Genomic DNA, 17932 nt, shown 5'->3' on the forward strand with positions numbered 1-17932 from the left:
AACCTACTCCGTTAAATTATTGACACCTTACTGCCTTTGTTATCAGTTTCTTGACTAATCCCCGGTTGTTACCTCACTTACAACTTAAGTTGGTGACTTCCATTTGACTTTCAGTGATAAAATGCTCCACAGTGATTCATTACTACTTGACGGCAGTGGCTATGGACATGTTTACATTACACATGCAATATCTGATAGGCTCATGCTAAGTCTGCCAGTCTATAAATAATTGTCTGTGTTCAACATAAAACAAACAGCTGTTGTTTTTGAAGCAGAGATACTGAGTGCTGGCTCTGCGATAGATCTAAATAACACAGGCTGCGCAGATAGAATGCAGAGAGAGAAAACAAGATGGGGAGAGGAAGAAAGGCTGAGAAAAAGACAGTGGGAGAGAATAAGAAGGCAAGAGATGAAGGGAGTATGTAAGCAGGCTCTCAGGCAGTGAGGATGTGTAAGCGCTGTCTGTGGAGTGAGCAGGTTAATTTTTCATGTGGCGGTTTGCAGGGCCCAGCGCAGGCAATCCTATAGCTGGCCACGGTTTCCCGGGAGAGAGCTTGTTGCTCGAGGCCCCCGGGCGGGTTTCTTGTTGAGTCTGCCTGTAAATTGCCACCAAACTAGTGAATTACTCCATGATGTGTCACAGAAGCAGCCGAAAGCCCTATAGGCATAAAGCCACGGACTTATGTTTTCCCTCACAGTAGTTCCTCAGTGACAGCTAGGGCAGCAAATTGAGATGTCTCAGTTAGAATCCAACAGCTCCATATTCAAAACAGCTGGTTGTCATTGCTGCTAGAGTTTCTGATGGATTAAATAAATGAGCGTGCTGCTTCTGGTTTAACAAACAATGGCAACTCATTTTGGGGAAAATATTGGGATAATTTGTCTGGAAAATTTCAAATTCAAGACTCCTCTACAGAGAGTTCACAGCCATGCTTGTGGTTCTGTGCGGCTTTTTAGATCGTATTTACAGTGGTGCTTTGAGCTTATTAGGCTAACGTTGGCATGTTACCATTGCAGTCAAGCATGTCAGCATGCAAACATATGCTAATTAGTGGTAATGTACAGATGAGACTGATGGGAATGTCATTAGATTTGCTGGTATTTGGTCTTTAACTAAAGTATTGCATTAAATTAAAATTTGAACTGATGATGGTGCTAAATGAAAAGTGAAAAACTTACAGTTCGTTCTCAGGTGAACATGCATGTCTGTGCCAAATTTCATGGCAATCCATCAAATAGTTGTTGAGTTATTTCAATTGGATCCTCCAAAGAGGACTGCCACCCCTATAGAGCTGTGCTGCTACCACTAAGTATGACAGCATCAGTTGTTTTAGCAAATCTTGTAATCTAACTACAACAAAGCTGTTATTAATTTACCCATGGTAGTGAAGGTCCTATAACCTTAATAAAGAAGTTATTTTAATACAAACTATGTTGTTTTGCTAACCAAGTTGCTTTTGGATTTTAGTTTCATCAAACCACAACCACAGAGGTGTTAAATCAGAAAACTGTTTCCTTTGGGCAGCAGTGATTTGAAGGGGTTTTGGAAGGCACTGACAAATTACATTGTCCCATGATGGTATCAAATCAGAAAGTTCTTGTTTTTCATTGCGTAGGGCAATTACAAACAACATATTCTGCCGCTCAATGAAGTTATTCATTCATTTTCCTGCCCCTTGCCCCTTTCAAACAAAAGTCATTGCAGGGTTGGTTCAAAATTCGTACCCAGTAACCCAATTCTCTGATGAATTCAGAATCTCCCCAGTAAAAATGTATCCAAGTTAAGACCAAGCTGAACCTGTAATCTTCTTTGTGTTGAGACCATAAACCATGTCAAAGTAAATCAAACAAACTCTACCAGCAGTAAAAGTTGATTTGTAGTGAACCTTTAATTATGTCCAGGTCCAGTAGTTTGAGTCATGAGTCATCAAAGACAGGACATTCTCATGACACTATGTACTACCATTAGCTCCAAATATTGTGGAAAACAGGATTTTGAAAAACATGAAAAAACATAGGAAATAGTGCAACACTGGCACTCTTGTTTGGCAAAGGATTGCAAGCCCATCCAGCTGAACAAGATCCACCAGTTAAACCACTACTATACTTTAAGAAAGCTGAGAGATGGCTTCCACAACTGATGGATGTAGTCCTAATGTACTGACTGTGCACAAATTATGTTGTGAGGCCAGCAGAATTTATTTTCTTCACAGCAGTGTAGGGATTTGTGTCTTACAGCTGTCTAGTGTTCTACTGTGAAATCTGGGCTTATTGATTTCTGTGGGGCTATATTCTTTACAAAGGATACGGTGTGTACTTGAGGACAGATTCTTTTTTATTGTTTTCTTCAGATCCCTCACCTCTCAGTCCCATGGCTACACCACAGAGTACACTCTTAGAACTATCTCAATGGAAAATAGCCCTTTAAGCAAGAAGCACCTTGACCCCAGTGACATCAAATGAATACCTTATCGTGGTGGCAGAGGCAAAGAAAAACAATTGTGTTGCTTAAACATCATAAAAGCATGAGACTCCCTCCCTTTAGCTCCACATCGCAGCTGGGGCTAAGCGTTTCAAAGAGACTAGTGTTTGAATGACTGCGATGTGGGAGCTCAGAGTCTGTAGCTATGGATTAAGCTCACAGCAAATAGTAGCATGGAAGAAACAGAGGTAATCTCTTCCCTCTCCTCCACGGCCCTCTCACCATACCTGTTCCCCCCTTTTTTAATCTCCTTACTGAATTAGTTCTTGCAAAGCTGCTCAAACAGAGAGGGGTTTATTCACAGTGGCTACAGAGGTTAAAGTAACATGAAAATGATAATGTCTCAAGCTCCCAACAGGTCCATTCACTCAAAGATAGATGTGCTACTCACCTGGTTATTGTTCTCCAAAGCAAGATACAAAGAGAATACACTTGTTGCCATCTTTAAATTTGCTTCTTCAATAAAAAGCACATAGAGCTCCAGACAAACTTAGCTATGAGCTGTGTGACATTTTGATACTGTACTTGTATATAGACTACACGGTGTAACCTGACACAGCAGTGTATCATAAAAACTTCATCATACTCACTCACTCAGTGCAGTCTCTGGTTTAATCACCTGCAGTGCTCTGGATAATTTACCTTGCAGCACACTATATTTGCATAAAAGTAGTTTCGTTTTGCATTTTGATGTGTTGCTTCACAGTTTCACAGGAAATTCTCACCATAAAAGAAAATTCCCACACCTGAACTGCTGCACCAACTGCCTAAATATTTCAGTCTGGCTTTCTTAGCTTTAGTTTCACTGCTTCCTGTACTGTGAAGATCAAATAATAAAGCCAGGGAATTCTTATATGCAATCTTTCACACTGGCTGAATATTGTAATTTTTCTTCAGCTCACCTTCATATGAGCTCATTACCAGTAAGCTTCTGATATTAACTGTTCATCATCAGTGTTTCTTCCCACTCATCCCCATCTGACTGTTACTAATGAGAACTGCAAATAGTGACGATGTAGTTGATAGGCGTCTTCTCTTATTAGATAGCCAATAGGATAAGCTGCTGACTCAATGTGGCTGTATTTGCATCACAGAGGGTGTAAATTCATCAAATTTTTATTACTGTTTGTACTTTGTCTTCTTTCCTGTCAGTTTTGTGTTATTTCCAACATGCTTGAATCTAAAATGCATTCTGAGTGCACAGATTGTCTAACATGGGTGGCCCTGAGGTTCTGTTACAGTCTGTTCTACCCATTGAGTTACACACAGCTTGACAGTATACTGTATATTCTCTGATGAAGTTAAAGTAGTCTTAGCGGGAATAAAACCTACAGTAAAAGATGGCAGGTTCACAACCTCAGTAAGCTTTCTTTATTCAAGCTTGGAGCGAGAGAGCAAGTTTCCAGTTAAGCAAAGCATTATGCAAATTCAAACCATGCATTTACACAGGAGGCATACTTCCCTTACTTCTGTCACTTGATATTATAATTTATACATTTCTTCTGAAAGTTAAAATTACCTGCAGCGTATCTAGTAGTCTGTCTAGATTATTACTGGTTTCTGGGGTTATAGTTTCATGTGCAATGGAGTTTCATTGAGTATGTCTTGTATTATAGGGACCTCCTGGATCAATATAATTTACATCACACGACATTAATGGCCTCACTGAGAGCATTTCTTATACATTCATAAAGGCTTGCATAAGTGTCCATATCAGTGTAGGTGGAATTACAGTTACAGTAGGGGCAGTGAAACCTATAATGGAAATAATTATTACATAATACAGTGATTATATAATATCAATGCCCCAATTTCTACTAATCGAAATCAGATAAATTAAGCTGCACTTTACTTTGCAGAGGACTCCCTGGAACTCCCAGAGGGACCCCCTGGAAGTCCCCACTCTGCAGATTGGCAAACACACTAACACTGCTGCAGGGTTTAAAAAGCTGGGGCACAGGGCAGGGTAAGTATGGCAACCTATATTTCAAATATTTACTGTACACTCGTGGAATTTTGAAGTTAATCTGACACTGACATCTTTACACTTTGAGTTGAGTGCTGGTGAACTCAGAGAGTTGGGGGATGATGGTCAGAGCCAGTATGGTCAGAGTGTAGAAGTTGTCAAAACCTGATAGATGAGTGTGTGTGCGTGAGTGTGTGTGCGTGTGGATTTTCTACCGGCGACAGCACAAGTAGTCACTGGGAAAGGCATGATGTGGCATCAGCTCTGGCAGACAGACAGACTAAAATAGTGCCTGATGTGACAAAGTGTGCCCAACAGTGAGAGAGAATGATTTTTCCCTTTTTTTTAAAGAAAAAAAAAAAAAACCCCAGCTTCCTTCCTATGGTAAATTGTAGGCCAGAGGTGGCGGAAATACGTCAGTTATGTGGGTTCTCTGAAGCTTGACTGTGTCTCTTAATTTCGGATGAAGGGAATGAGAGGGGGAGAGGAGATTTTAATCACTCCTGTCGCTTTAAGGACACTTATCAAAGCCTTATTATGCGAATAGAAAATACCATGAGCCGCTGAGCAACTGAGCAGCCAGGGAACGGACTGGAGTGGATTTATAGGAAACTCAACATTATCTGAGCTGGAATAGACCGCTTCATTGCCTCATGGAGTTTGATTATACACTGGATGGTTGTCTTATTCGGACGGTCCGGATCATTTAGGAAATATTGCGCATAAGTAGCTCTCAGACTTGGGATCCTTTGCCCCTGAAGCGCAGAGAGGAATATGGCTTAAAACTCAACGCGTACGGAATTATTCACTCACCCGACAGCCACAATCGATACCTACTTGTTCGCCAGGCGTTTTGTTCCGGACGGATAGTATCCCGAGCTCTTTATTTGACAGCCTTGGATCATGGATTGGGGTGGTGGAAAACAACAACGGGCAGCGACATGATTTCTCTGCGCTGTCTGCGGTATGCAGCGAGATTAGGCTTTAACATCGCTTGTTATTATTCCGATGCAACAAAAGTTACAAAGCGAGTGCAATACGTGGATTTTAACTATTTCACCGTTTTGCACCTGCTTTAACGGATACCGCGTCGACATAGTGCAGATTCGTGACAAAATAACGTGTGGATCCGCGTCGCTTTGCTCTCTCTCTTTCGCCTGTGTGGGATACTTGAACATTTGCTTATCGTAATGGAGATTGGGGAGGTTTATACTCAAGGTCATTGAGTGTTATAAGGCTATATTTGCGTTGTTATTTACACACACACAGCGCTATCTTCACGTTATAACGCAGCCCACATTTGTCAGTCCAGTGTGTGTTATTTGTTATTACACGGTGCAACGGGCGTTTAGGCGAGCACCTACTGTGGAGTTATATTTATTATTTCTTTTTGACACCGCAAGCTTTCTCTAACAACATGGATGGGAAATTGAAGCAGGGTCGGAGATGTCGGTCCAAGCGGGAGAGGGTGCGGAGGTTGCGGGAGGCAGGGAGCAGAGACGCCCGCAGCCCCGACCCCAACTCCTCCTGCTCCGACAGGGAGGGACACAGTCCGGGGAGGGACGCCGCCTCCCTGCCCGGTAAAAAGGTGCCGCACCCCGCAGCCGCCGCCAGAGCTCCGCGTCCCCCCCGGCGAAAGAGACGGGAGTCCAGCTCGCAGGAGGAGGATATCATTGATGGATTTGCTATAGCCAGTTTCATCAGCCTGGACCGTCTGGAGGTAAGAAGGAATCAGATCATTACCTGTTTGTGTGTGTGTGCGCGTGTGCGCGCGCTGAATTCCTCATCAGTGGCTGTCAAAGAGGGGGTCTCACACACACACACACACACACACACACACACACACCACTTACTCAACAGCAACACGAGGACTAGTCTAATTTGTTTCTAATTTACTTGAGATGATGCCAATTAGAGTCTGGATAAGGCTGACTCTTGTAATCATCTGATAGTGAAGATCTGAGGTTCTCAGAGGTTCAGGGCTGCCCTCAAGGTGTCCCAGATCAGTCCTTGGTCTGATTCTCATCACATAAGGCTGTTGACAGCTTTGTTGTTCAATATATGTTCCCTTATTGGGGCATCAGGTCCATGGGTCCTAATGTGTGTCTCTTTGAAGTCCTTGACATGAGAAGTGTTTGACAACCACTGCAGCACATAACTCCTGCCTGCTGAATATTACAGGTTCAAGGCTCTGTGAATGAAATGTTAATCATTGGCAGCATATGGTTTGTTGAGGAAAATAAACAGCTGCTGCTGTGTCAGTAATAGCTCTGGCTTATATTGTTTAATATTCTCACAATGAGTTGTCAGTGCACTCTTGACATTTTGTTCTTTGATACACCGCCTATTGCACCATTCATCTGCTAGAGGCTGATACACCATGTGCCGATAACTCTGTTTCTGTCATTACCATGTGGTCTGATGTCAGAGGAATGATTCAGGAAGAAAGGAGGCTCTCTTCTGACATCCTCTTATCTCTTTTATCTCATTACATTCCAAATGACAAATAAAACATTGTTCCCTGCGGGATGTTGACTGACTGACAAGCCAGGCAGGTCTGCTTTTTTCCATGGCTCATTCTGGGAATGGTGGCACTGCTGTTGTTGAAATATAAATCACTAGCTTTGATAAACACAGCTAACGTATTAGATATCCACTGAGGTCTGTATATTTTAGGATGATGACCTCATTTGAAAACCCATGGATCATACCACAGGCCACCTTATTTCAATGACAACCTCCCATGTATGCTTAGCAATGGTATTAATCAGTCATGATTGACTCTTACATAGCAATCAGTTAGTATAATGGTGGAATGCAGATTTGCAGCATGAAAGATATTGTGCATCCTCTTACATAGAATAGAAGATCATCAATTTGCCACCTCCCACCTGTTAACAACATCAGTAATTATATTGCTATTCTGCTTCATTCGGCCCTTGCTTGGAGTGGGTGTGAATGCAGATAGGGGAGGAATAAGGGGAGAGGTGTAAGTATCAAGTGTACGTGAACCCTAACCATAAAGATATATTGTTATCCTGTAATGAATGCAAGAAGCATAACCACTGCTAAACACTACTGGAAAAACTATGTTGGATTAAAAATATCACACCTCATAAAATCATATAATTATACCATAGGAGATTCATAAAGTGTGATAAATTCCGAAGTACCACAGTGAGGCTGCAACTGTGCTTCCCAAAGATAAACTTGTTACACGTAATCAAATGTGCATAAAATTTGTGTGTGCCTGCCCTTTCTTGTTGATTTGCATGAGTGTAGTGTGCTGTGATGTTGTATGTGTGAGTATTTCTGCCCTTTGTACTGCTTGGCTGCCACTTCTGACAGCTGCTGACTGTGAAAGACTTTGAAGATGTCATGGCAGCAAAGTGCTTCTTACTGGCATCCTCTTCCAGCTTGCTGGTGTCTCCACTGTTGTCAAAACGGTGCCCTGCCCTGCTGACTTATAGGAGTAGTTTGAAGTTTCACATTTGTCCCTGTTATCCTCCTATTTGTCGCTGTAGCGCAGGTTGTATTTCTAAAAAGCTTTTCTCTTTGGATGCTTCATCATAATAAAAACAATGCCTCTTTGTGTTTGAGAGGGAAATTAAGCCAAATAATGATCAAATTTTTTGTTTTACACATTCCCGAGCAGTAATAGTTTTCTTACTCAAGTGCTAAATCCATGTTGAATGAACACAGAGAAAACAGTGTGCTCTACATAGAAGCTTATGTTTCAAGGCTAAGCAAATGAGGCATGATACGGCTCTATGTGAAATGATACTCACATGCCAGCTACTTGGTAATTGGTCTGATTTGCATGCAAATGGACTGCGCTTATTAAATGATGTTGGTGGATCTGGTACAATTACATGAGGGGTTGTACATGGGTAGGGTTTTTGTGCTTTCCCCCTTGATTTCCCTTCATGTGGTGAATGAAATGAGCATGTTGACTTCTTTTTTTTTTATTAATTTCATTTGCTGTTTTCTGTATAGTGACAGCAATAATGAACTGAATGAAATGCAGTCTTTGAACATGCCTGATTGGCCATCGTCTCACCCACTTACTGTACGCTTGAGTGGAGCTCATGACCTATGCTACCTGTGCTAATTGCTCATCAATTATGAGGAGGACACATCAGCGCTTGGCCAGGGAATAGCTCTCACCTCTTGCATCATGCTCCGATAAGCTCACACACCCTCGTTGGAGGGTGTGTGGAGGGTGAACCTCTCTGAGGTGACTGATGGCCAGCATGGATGTGTTTATGTCAGGTCACATAGTCAGGCTACAGTCTCATTAGCATTCTGTCAACATCAATGTAGTGTCCTCCCTTGGTTCAATGAGCCCACATGGCCAACATACTAGTATTTATCTCTGTCTTTTTTCTTTTAATCTCTATCTAAGCCTTTTGCTGTTCTCTAAAGCACTTCAGGATGAACATGTTTCATAAAATCCATGTCACCTTTGGGTTACTGTCACCATCATTTGATTGTCTATTTTAGTCTGTAACTTGTGCACAGCTGCTACAGTCTGTTCATAAGAGCCTGAGGTTATGGGTTTATCCCACAGCACTTTGGCTCTAAACTCACTCAGTTGGTAGGTGTTGTTGATATTCCAGCTCCGCACTGATAGGATCAAGCTCCCTTGATGAAGGCTTAGGCTGTACGGTGGTCTCGCCCGCTCCCGTAACCTGTTTCATTACAGCCGAAAGCAATTTGCAGCCTCGGCTGCATTTGATTACGGCGTGTTTATTTGCTTTGAATCCCCTTGTTTCTCACAGGAAAGCCGCTTACTTACCTGTGCAAATCGACTGTACAAACACAGTCATCCTGCTTTGTCACGGGCACCTTATTGTGATTAGAAAAATGTTGGGGATGATTCAGTGACGATTCAAGTACCGTCAATCTGCTGTTGTGGGCTGTTGAAGGAGAAAAGGAAAACCTAGTTTGTCTAGTTTGGGTGGTTTTCTTAATTCTTTCTTGGAGGGAAGGATTAAATCATTAGTTGAGTTGGGAAAATCATAAGTCTTGTTATTCTTTTAGATGTATCACTTTAAAACTAACTGTGAAACATTTAGACTAAATATTAGAATGATTGACATCTGGCTATGCTCCCAATTGCTGAAAGGTCGATTTCCTGGGGATAGAGGGTTTTCACCTGGCAGCAGCGCTACAAAACAATTACCCACTGCGGCTTAAAACCTCCAGAAGTCTCCCTGTGGGTATCGAACAAGGGAGCAGATAATAAAATGACACAATTATCCATCTGTCACAGTATTAATAAGATGTTTGATTTGCTCCATTTGCTCTGTGAGTGACGTCGGAGTGGCAAATCCCCTCTCGTTAATCCACAATCCTTCTGTTCATCTGCTTTAACATGAATTTGGATTTGTTTGGGTTTTTCGTTCCGCAGCATGAGTTTCTAAATTCACTCTAATGAGGATTTAGGTTTAGTTGATTTAGTGATATTACAACAGTGTTAAGGGCAGGAAGCTGAAAGGTCAGTCAGTCAGGCAAAATGGGTTTTATATATAGGAGCTCTTGACGAGATTTGGACTTTCTCTCTATTTTTTTCCTTTTATTATCCAGGGAAGTTTTGCTAAACATGTTTGCTCTTTTTCTGCATGGCCATGTTTTCTACAGTTTTACACACTGATCATCATCTGCTGTTGGCCACTGAGCAACTCTTTGAAAACAATATCGGGGAAATTAAGTCTCTTGCACTAGGGGAGTTTGACAGTAGATGTTAGGGAAGCTGTGAGTTGCTGCTTCACTTTCTCCACACGCATTTTCCCAGCTGGTGCATGGATCTGAGCCAGCAACATTCCAGTTAGAAGTACAGATGGGTGACAATTCGAAGGAAAAATCTGGATAAATGAATGGAGAAATATAACAAATGCAGATACTACACCACACAGGTGCACTGCATGCATGGTACAGTCCAGCAGTCAACATCCAGTCATGTTTGGTGACTGACTGCTCAACTGGTTAGTGTTTTATTAGGAACAGTTATTAAAGTGACATCTGCCTTCAGATCTATTGGAAAGACACCAGTAAATAGGGTCAGAAACTGTGTCAACAGTGGACACTTGATGACCATGATGCTCATGCAGTAGTGTGATATGTGAGGAAAAATAGAAGAGCAGCTCTTCTTGATTAAGAATGATTAAGAATGTCAATGCAGAATGTGATCAGACTGCTTCAACAAGAAGAGTTGGTCAAAAATTTCATAGAGAGTCAGATGAGTCACCATATTCTCAACAAGTGGGTGCATGTGTGGCATACACCAGAGAGCAGTACCAGCCTGAATGCTTAACCTCTACAGTGAGGGGATCTCGTGGCTCTGTTATGCTGTGGGAATTTTTGCTGGTATAGTTTGTGTCCACTAGTCCTCTTTGAGGGAAAGCTCACTGCAAATCAGCAAAGTTGTTTTGAGTGATCACCTTTATCTTATGATGGAAAATTTGTGAAAGTCGTGGTGGCTCAACACTTGACTGAGACAGCTTATGTAAGTTTCTTCAATTTGTTACCCATCTTTATGTATCTTTGTATTTCATCAAGTGCTCAGATGAAGGCCGCAAAGTTAGCACCTGAATTCTATTTCTTTCTAAGGCTTTCCCCTAAAATAACCAATGCACCACTACAGTCCCATCACATTCATTACTAGGCGTCTCATTGTTATTACTCCGATAACAGTGCGCTCCTTATTAGCAGTCATTAGTACAGCTAGCACTCAGGAGCACTCATCTGTCAAATGACGACACTTAAGTCACTACTTGCCAGAGACAATTACAACATGGGTACATCCTGGTAGCAGCTGTACAGAGATGTATTAACACCTTCTGATCTTAAACTAAAATTGAGATGAACAGGTTAGACAAAATCTAACGTAGTTGAAAACCCATCTTTTCCTTTTGGTCAGCTATGTACCTCTCCTCTGCAAGTACACTATCTGATTGCTGTTGAGTAACACAGTGCAAACTGATACTGACACTTGAAGCCACAGCAGTCGTTGCTGTAGTAAGATGTCTTGCTTCCATGGTGAGGCAGCAGATTTGTTGCAGGGGTTGCAGCAATCCTGCTTCGTGTTTTCTCTTTCCCCCAATGGTGATAGCGCTGTGCATCATATGCCGGCACTGACAAACAACTCCGGCTTTAATTAACAAGGCAGCCCCCTGAGGCTCTGCTGCTCATTGGCTGACGCATCCCACAGAGAGAGCTTTTTAATGCCAATGGGACGTCCCTCGGCCCCGGCTTTCTCAAACTGTCACACACTGTAGGCGAAAGCATGGCGTATAAATGCATGGTCACATTCACAAGCCCTCTTTCTCACACACACACACACATGCACACACAAACACAGCATTGAACCTCCACTGTGCATCTGTCCAAGCCATCGACCAGTGACCTAAATATATCCATCCAAGGAAGGTTCTAGTGTGTTATGAAAGTGTGTTCATGTGGATCTTGAAGGATGACAATCACTTGCTCAGCCTTTTCTGTTATTAAAAAAACTTAACTTGTATTCAGGTATAGAGGATTTATGTGACATAAAATAAAACACAGTCAATGAAAATACTTCAGTTTAGAGATTTGCAACTAGTCAAACAATAAAAAGGATTTGGAGGCCAGCTTAGACAACAAATGTAACACATATATAAGTAGAATGTTTAGAGCTGCAACAAATGATTATATTCATTACTGATATAGATTATTTTCCTGATTAATTGATTTATTGCAATAGCGAAAAATTCCCTGGGAAATAGTTTTCCTGTTTGAACTAATACTATATGCTTTATTACTATCTAAAGTCGTGATTTAAGTCAGATAATCTGACAGTTTGTTTAGATGAGTTTGAATCTGAGCACACATTTGATTTTGCTTTTAGTCACCTGCAGTTTTCAAAGGCAGTGGTACAGATACATTTCAGTCAGTGCAAAAACAATAACATTATCTATACCTGGCCTTATTAGACACCAGGAATAAAAGAGATGCATCTGCATCTATGTTTTCTTAATTTCAGCTAGCAGCACTGGTATTTTTTTTTTTTTTTAGGGCTGTGAGATAAATGCATGATGGTCCTGAAGAGTCTTTTTTGAGTGCTGTCAGTTGTCTGTTTTGAGTTATCACTCTACAGACTGAACGTATTAGCACTATAAAACCTCAGTATAAGAGCCTCTTTATTTTCAGGTACCATGACTTGTGAGGAGTGGCTGAAATGTGCACAGTACAACATAACTGACACATATTAATTGACACATAGCAGCACGTGGGTAGCTTGTTGTAGGCATATATATCCATTTCCTGCTTGTCGTCCCGGGCCGTCTTCCATCTTCCTGTCTCAGTGTTTTCATTGTGGTGAATGACAGGATGTAATTATGCTGTGATTAAGATGCTGTCTCCGAGCCTGCGATGGATTAGGAGCTGCACTGTTAGAAGGTTCCCCCGGTAATTATCGACTGCTGACTTGTCCCCCCATTTTGCCTCTCATAACCCCTTTCTGGTTCTTCGACTGCCTGATGAATATGTGTTATTAAACAATGTTAACAAAAGACATTTCATTTGAGCAGTTTGAGAAAAATAAATTATTTGGAGACAACTTCATAGTAATCATATTTGTTATTCAGCCGAGGTATTTTCCAGCCCTGTGATTTTGGTTAATATATAATGGCGAACTTGGCCACAGAAGCTCTGAATGAATGACTAGCAGGCGAGGGCTGTGAAGGATTTACAATAAAAATAATGAAACCTAAATAGAGAGGGCACTCTTTAAGTGGCTCATTAAGTAATGGCTGTTTTTCTTTTCAGCCATGTCCTTCACTGACAGAGCGCAAAGAGAGAGCTCTGAAAGCCTGGCTTACCTCAGCCTTCACATCACTTGAATCCCTTTTCAACATTTTGTTTGCATGCCAGGGTAGGTCATTTTTTCCAGCCTTGCAGACTCAGCACGAAGGTCTGTTGACTGGTCTTACTGAGTAGTGTGCATGTGGGGGAAAGTATTAATAGTAATTTCAACAATGCTCTGCTGCAAACCAAGGTGAACACTTTACAATAAAGTGGTTTGCTTGGCCATGTTACTAAACTGCTGTGACAGTGAATCCTTGAGAAAATAAAATGTCCTTTCACTAGAGCCTCCCTGCACCCAATTGTTTCCTTAAAATCAGGGGTAGAATCAATGCTATCAGCGGGCATCTCATTTTAGGTGTATCAACATTTATTTTGTGAACTACAAAATGACTTGTTGATACACCTGTTTCCTAGTAAATGTGCGTTACAAGCCAGTATCTGTACGCTCTACCCGATATATCATTTAGGCAGTGAAATACCACTTTGTATCGTTTCGATGATTGCAGGTGTCTGCTGTTCTTGACAACAGTGTGTCAGAGAATCTGGCGGTCAAGAATTGGGCAGCAGCTGTTGTTGACTATAACTCTGCTATACTTTGTTTATTACATGATTTTTTTTACATTTTTGTACTCATTATCTTATGATATTCAGAGTTAAGCAGCAGCTTGTTCCATTAGCCTGTGAAACGATAACTTTAGCTAATGTTAGCTAAACAGCTCAAGGGGAGACTGAACAAACTGAATTAATTCTTTTGACTTCAGTTTCAACTGTCAGACCTTATTTACCAGATGTCTGTCATTATTACCATGAGTGGGAAAACTACTGAGCAGTCATCTATAAAGATAATGACACTTTTCAATGTCATGCCATGCCAAAGGAATTTCTGATATCTCAGTGTAGTTAATATCGTTAAATGTGAACTACAGTATATTTGTCTGGTTTTTAGGACACAGATGAGCTTTGTATAACATGTAATTGAAAACCACATAAGTTGTATATCTATATACAATGTCTGATATCAATTCTTGTATTATTGTGATATTATTTTTTAGCCCTTGCCAGATGTACTATCCCCAAAGTAATGTTTATGCTTGGATAAGGCAGTGACTCCCTAGAAACACTGTTGACTGTTGTTGTGTAGCACAGATTTGCCCTCAAATGTAAAGTGCTTTATAAATAAAATGAATTATTATTATCTATTTGACTCTCTTCAGGACAACCCTGACTCAAACACTGGATATATATGTCGGTTTAATTGCTGGAAGTCATTTAGTGAAGTCAGATCTCAGTGTATTTTTATTTCAGGTAGAATAAAATATAAGGCTTTCAGAACTGAATAACATGAAAAAAAAAAAAAAAAAAAAAAAAAAAATATATATATATATATATATATATATATATATATATATATATATATATATATATATATAAAATCAAAACGACACGATTTATAAAACCTCTAGAACTAAGACTAAAATAAAATATTTAGCTGTATTCAAGCCTAGGCCTGGTAATGGTAATACTTTTACAGGGGATGATTCTGCAATGTGGTAATGCTGACACAAATCAAAAGTCATCAAAACACAGCAGATTACAAATCAGCCTCCAGTCCTTGTGGTCATGTTTTTAAGGAGGGTCTCGGTTTCAAATGCATGACTCACGCAGTCCTGACATTGCTGCATGTTTTCTTAATAGATCGCTCTTGGTGTGAAAGCAATTAGCGTTAACAGTTGTCAACATGCTCTTCTGCTACCGACACTTGCTACCAACACCAGCTCTGAGGGGAATAGTCTTTATAGGCCAAGTGATGCTGACAATAATTGCTCAGTGCTCAGCTCCCCGTGTGAAATAAGATACAGTGATATGTTAGTCTCTGGTTTATTACAGCTCACTGTTTGTTGGTATGTTGATTGTATTCGTAGTATTTAGCCTTTTCTACGTGTCTGTGTGTTTATGTGTGGGTGTGGGCAAAGCCAAATAAGGACCGTTGCTTCAGTGTTTTGTGTGATAGCTTTGGCAGCCATATAACAAGCCGTGGCCAAGATAATAGAGCTTAGATAAGAGGGTGGTTATGCAATGTGGAATTTCTCTCTTTCCCATTGCCACTTCTGCTCCATTCACTGTCTGGATGATATTTGCCTGACAACTCAGGGCACAGCTGCCACACTCAGTTTTCCTGTTGAAATGAAACACCTTGTCGCTCAACTCATGGAATCTGAATCACTGTTTATCAGGAGGAGTGTATGAGGAGGAGTTTGTCACTGCTGACATACTGTAGGTATGACAGTGTATCAGGGTGATTATGACCCTATCTCTCAAATGTTTCTATGAGCTAGTCATTGTTTGTCTTATCTTGTCATTGCTAGCCATGTCTTTGTCAAGTCTGTCTAAAATTTGAAAGAAGATTCTTTGATAAAAGAACAACAACAAGAAGTAAGTCACTGAACTAACAAAAACACTTAAGCACATCTCTGATTCACACCTCTAACATCTTCTGTACAGCAAAGATGGCTGAGGTTTGTGATTATTGTGTTTTTTAACTGTGCACCATGTCAAACTGGCAGACAGAGCATTGTTTCTCAGACACAAGGAGGAAATAATCAAAACTTGTGGCCATAAGGTGAACCTGTATAACTATCCAGGAGAGTCCTCTATGTTGTTACACTTAAGATGTTGTTAAGAGAAACATTAGAAATGGGAATATAAACACACATACAAACTGCCAGGGTGACAATAACACAGGAAGACACAGTTTGGCTAACTCATATTATCTGTGGCTGGTCTTGGAAATACATTTTTGTGGAGAATGAGGACTGTGGATTTAATCCCCCATCCCTTCTAGTGTAGTCTTTCTACACATAACACATGGATATGGAGAGAGGGAATAATTACAGCAGCCCATACTCTTTTTTTTTTTACTTTTACTGATTTAAGATATTAGTATATAAACCTACTGTTTTATTATTATCACTATTATTTTTATAGTAGCATTAGCTGTAGATGCAGTTGTCTCAGTGGCATGATTTCACCCTAGGTTTCAGTGGAGAATATCTGGTGGTTTACATGCTGTTTTCGAGGCTTTTTGACCCTGCCAAGATGAAAATATAGAGGAAACACTAAACCCCTCTGGATTCTTTATTATGTATTTACTCTGCATGAAACATTTTAACTTAGTATGAGTATTATACTTAAAATAAGGACCTTTACTCAAACCTTTGCTCAGGAAGCAAATTTTACACATCAGTCTACCTACAGTTTGTATTGTTCTGTACGAGATATCAGTTTTTAACAGGCTTGACCTGTTGCCAACTCTGACTCTCCAAGTTTTATGAATCCTCCAAACGTCTATGAAAGTCAGTGCTGCAGACTTGTGCTCAGCCGAGCGAAGAGGGAGAATGTGTTTGAAATATAATGGGATATATAATAAGGCATATGTAACATTGCCACTGCAGTAAAACCTGCAAGGGCAAGACAAGCTCTGTCACCCACAGTGAGAACTGGCTGACAGATCTGCCAAAGGAAAGTTTCATCAGAGTTTGTCTCCTCTACTCTCTGCCCCTGTCGATCTCCTCACTCTGACTGCTTTCCTATCTCCTTATATACTGTACAGACAGCATGTTCATCTACTTCCTTTTTCTCTGTTTAATCTGCAGGTTGTTTACCCATAGATCAAAGGCAGTAAAAATGCATCTGCTCCCCTTTTGCAAACAGGCCACACAGCTCATTTCAGAGAGGCCACTTTGTCAGTGCGTCTGAAACGAGGACACGCACCTTAGAGCCAGCAGGGCTTTACCCAAGGCGTGGAATGAGATCAAAATTACACACACACACAAACACACACACTTGGAGCCTGAGCACAAGGCCAGTTGTTGAGTCAATAAAGAAAACAGGCAGCGTGTGAGAGTGAGGGAACATAAACAGAACTCTGCCAAGCTACTGTTTGCATTCCACATCTCTGGGCTTCGTAGCAGAGCAGCTGCTTTAGCCCTGTGTATTTCAAATACCATGCTATTCATAGCCACACTGATATTATGATTTGTAGGTACGGCCTTAAATAAAAAAAAAAGGATGAATACAACCTAGTCACTGTCATGATGCAGATCGTTTGATTCCATATTGTGTGGTCTATTCAACTTATACTGGGAAACTCTCTGAAGAGAAACTTAGTAGTAGAAATCCAATATATTGAATATTGATACAGAGTATTGGCAGTGAGCAGTTTAAAGCAAAATGCTTTTATCACTTTTGCTTAATATTACAGTATGTTTTCATTTGGATGAGCAGACAAAGCATACAGTAGATGTAATCATTTAAACAATGGCAAGGAGTCAGTCTTTTTTAGAACTGATACAGTTTGTGATTTTTATTGACGGAGGCACTTGAATGGTTGCTTTTCTGGGTTGGTGTCTGCAGTGAATAAAAGCACATTTCAGTGTTATATGAAACTTGTTTTCTGGTTTTGTGAATAAAGACAGACCACACTTAACTTAATTTCCATAGTATAATTTCTCATTATTCAACTGAAAGGATCTGGCTCAAGGATATTTCAGCATGACAGATGCTTGCCAGCGCTGTGCGAGGAGCCAGGTCTGAGTATCAGCCAGGTTCATAGAGAGAAGCTTGGTCGGTAGTTGACC

At 40.7% G+C, this 17932-nt stretch overlaps 1 protein-coding gene across 7 annotated transcripts in view; it reads left to right on the forward strand.

Moving 5' to 3' along the window:
• The first annotated feature begins 4864 nt into the window (after positions 1-4864).
• Positions 4865-17932, forward strand: part of fbrsl1 (fibrosin-like 1) — a 265820-nt gene continuing 252752 nt past the window's right edge. For 4 of the 7 annotated variants that reach the window (XM_018668832.2, XM_018668831.2, XM_018668833.2 and 1 more), the window contains exon 1: positions 4866-6168. In XM_018668832.2, coding sequence (XP_018524348.1) covers positions 5866-6168 — 303 coding nt within the window. In that variant the 5' untranslated portion in view covers positions 4866-5865. Of the gene's footprint in view, positions 6169-17932 lie in introns of all 7 variants that reach the window. The other 3 variants (XM_018668828.2, XM_018668829.2, XM_051075365.1) reach the window with 1 other exon arrangement.

This window comes from Lates calcarifer, linkage group LG13, assembly GCF_001640805.2.
Source record: "Lates calcarifer isolate ASB-BC8 linkage group LG13, TLL_Latcal_v3, whole genome shotgun sequence".
NCBI classification, from domain to species: Eukaryota; Metazoa; Chordata; class Actinopteri; family Centropomidae; genus Lates; species Lates calcarifer.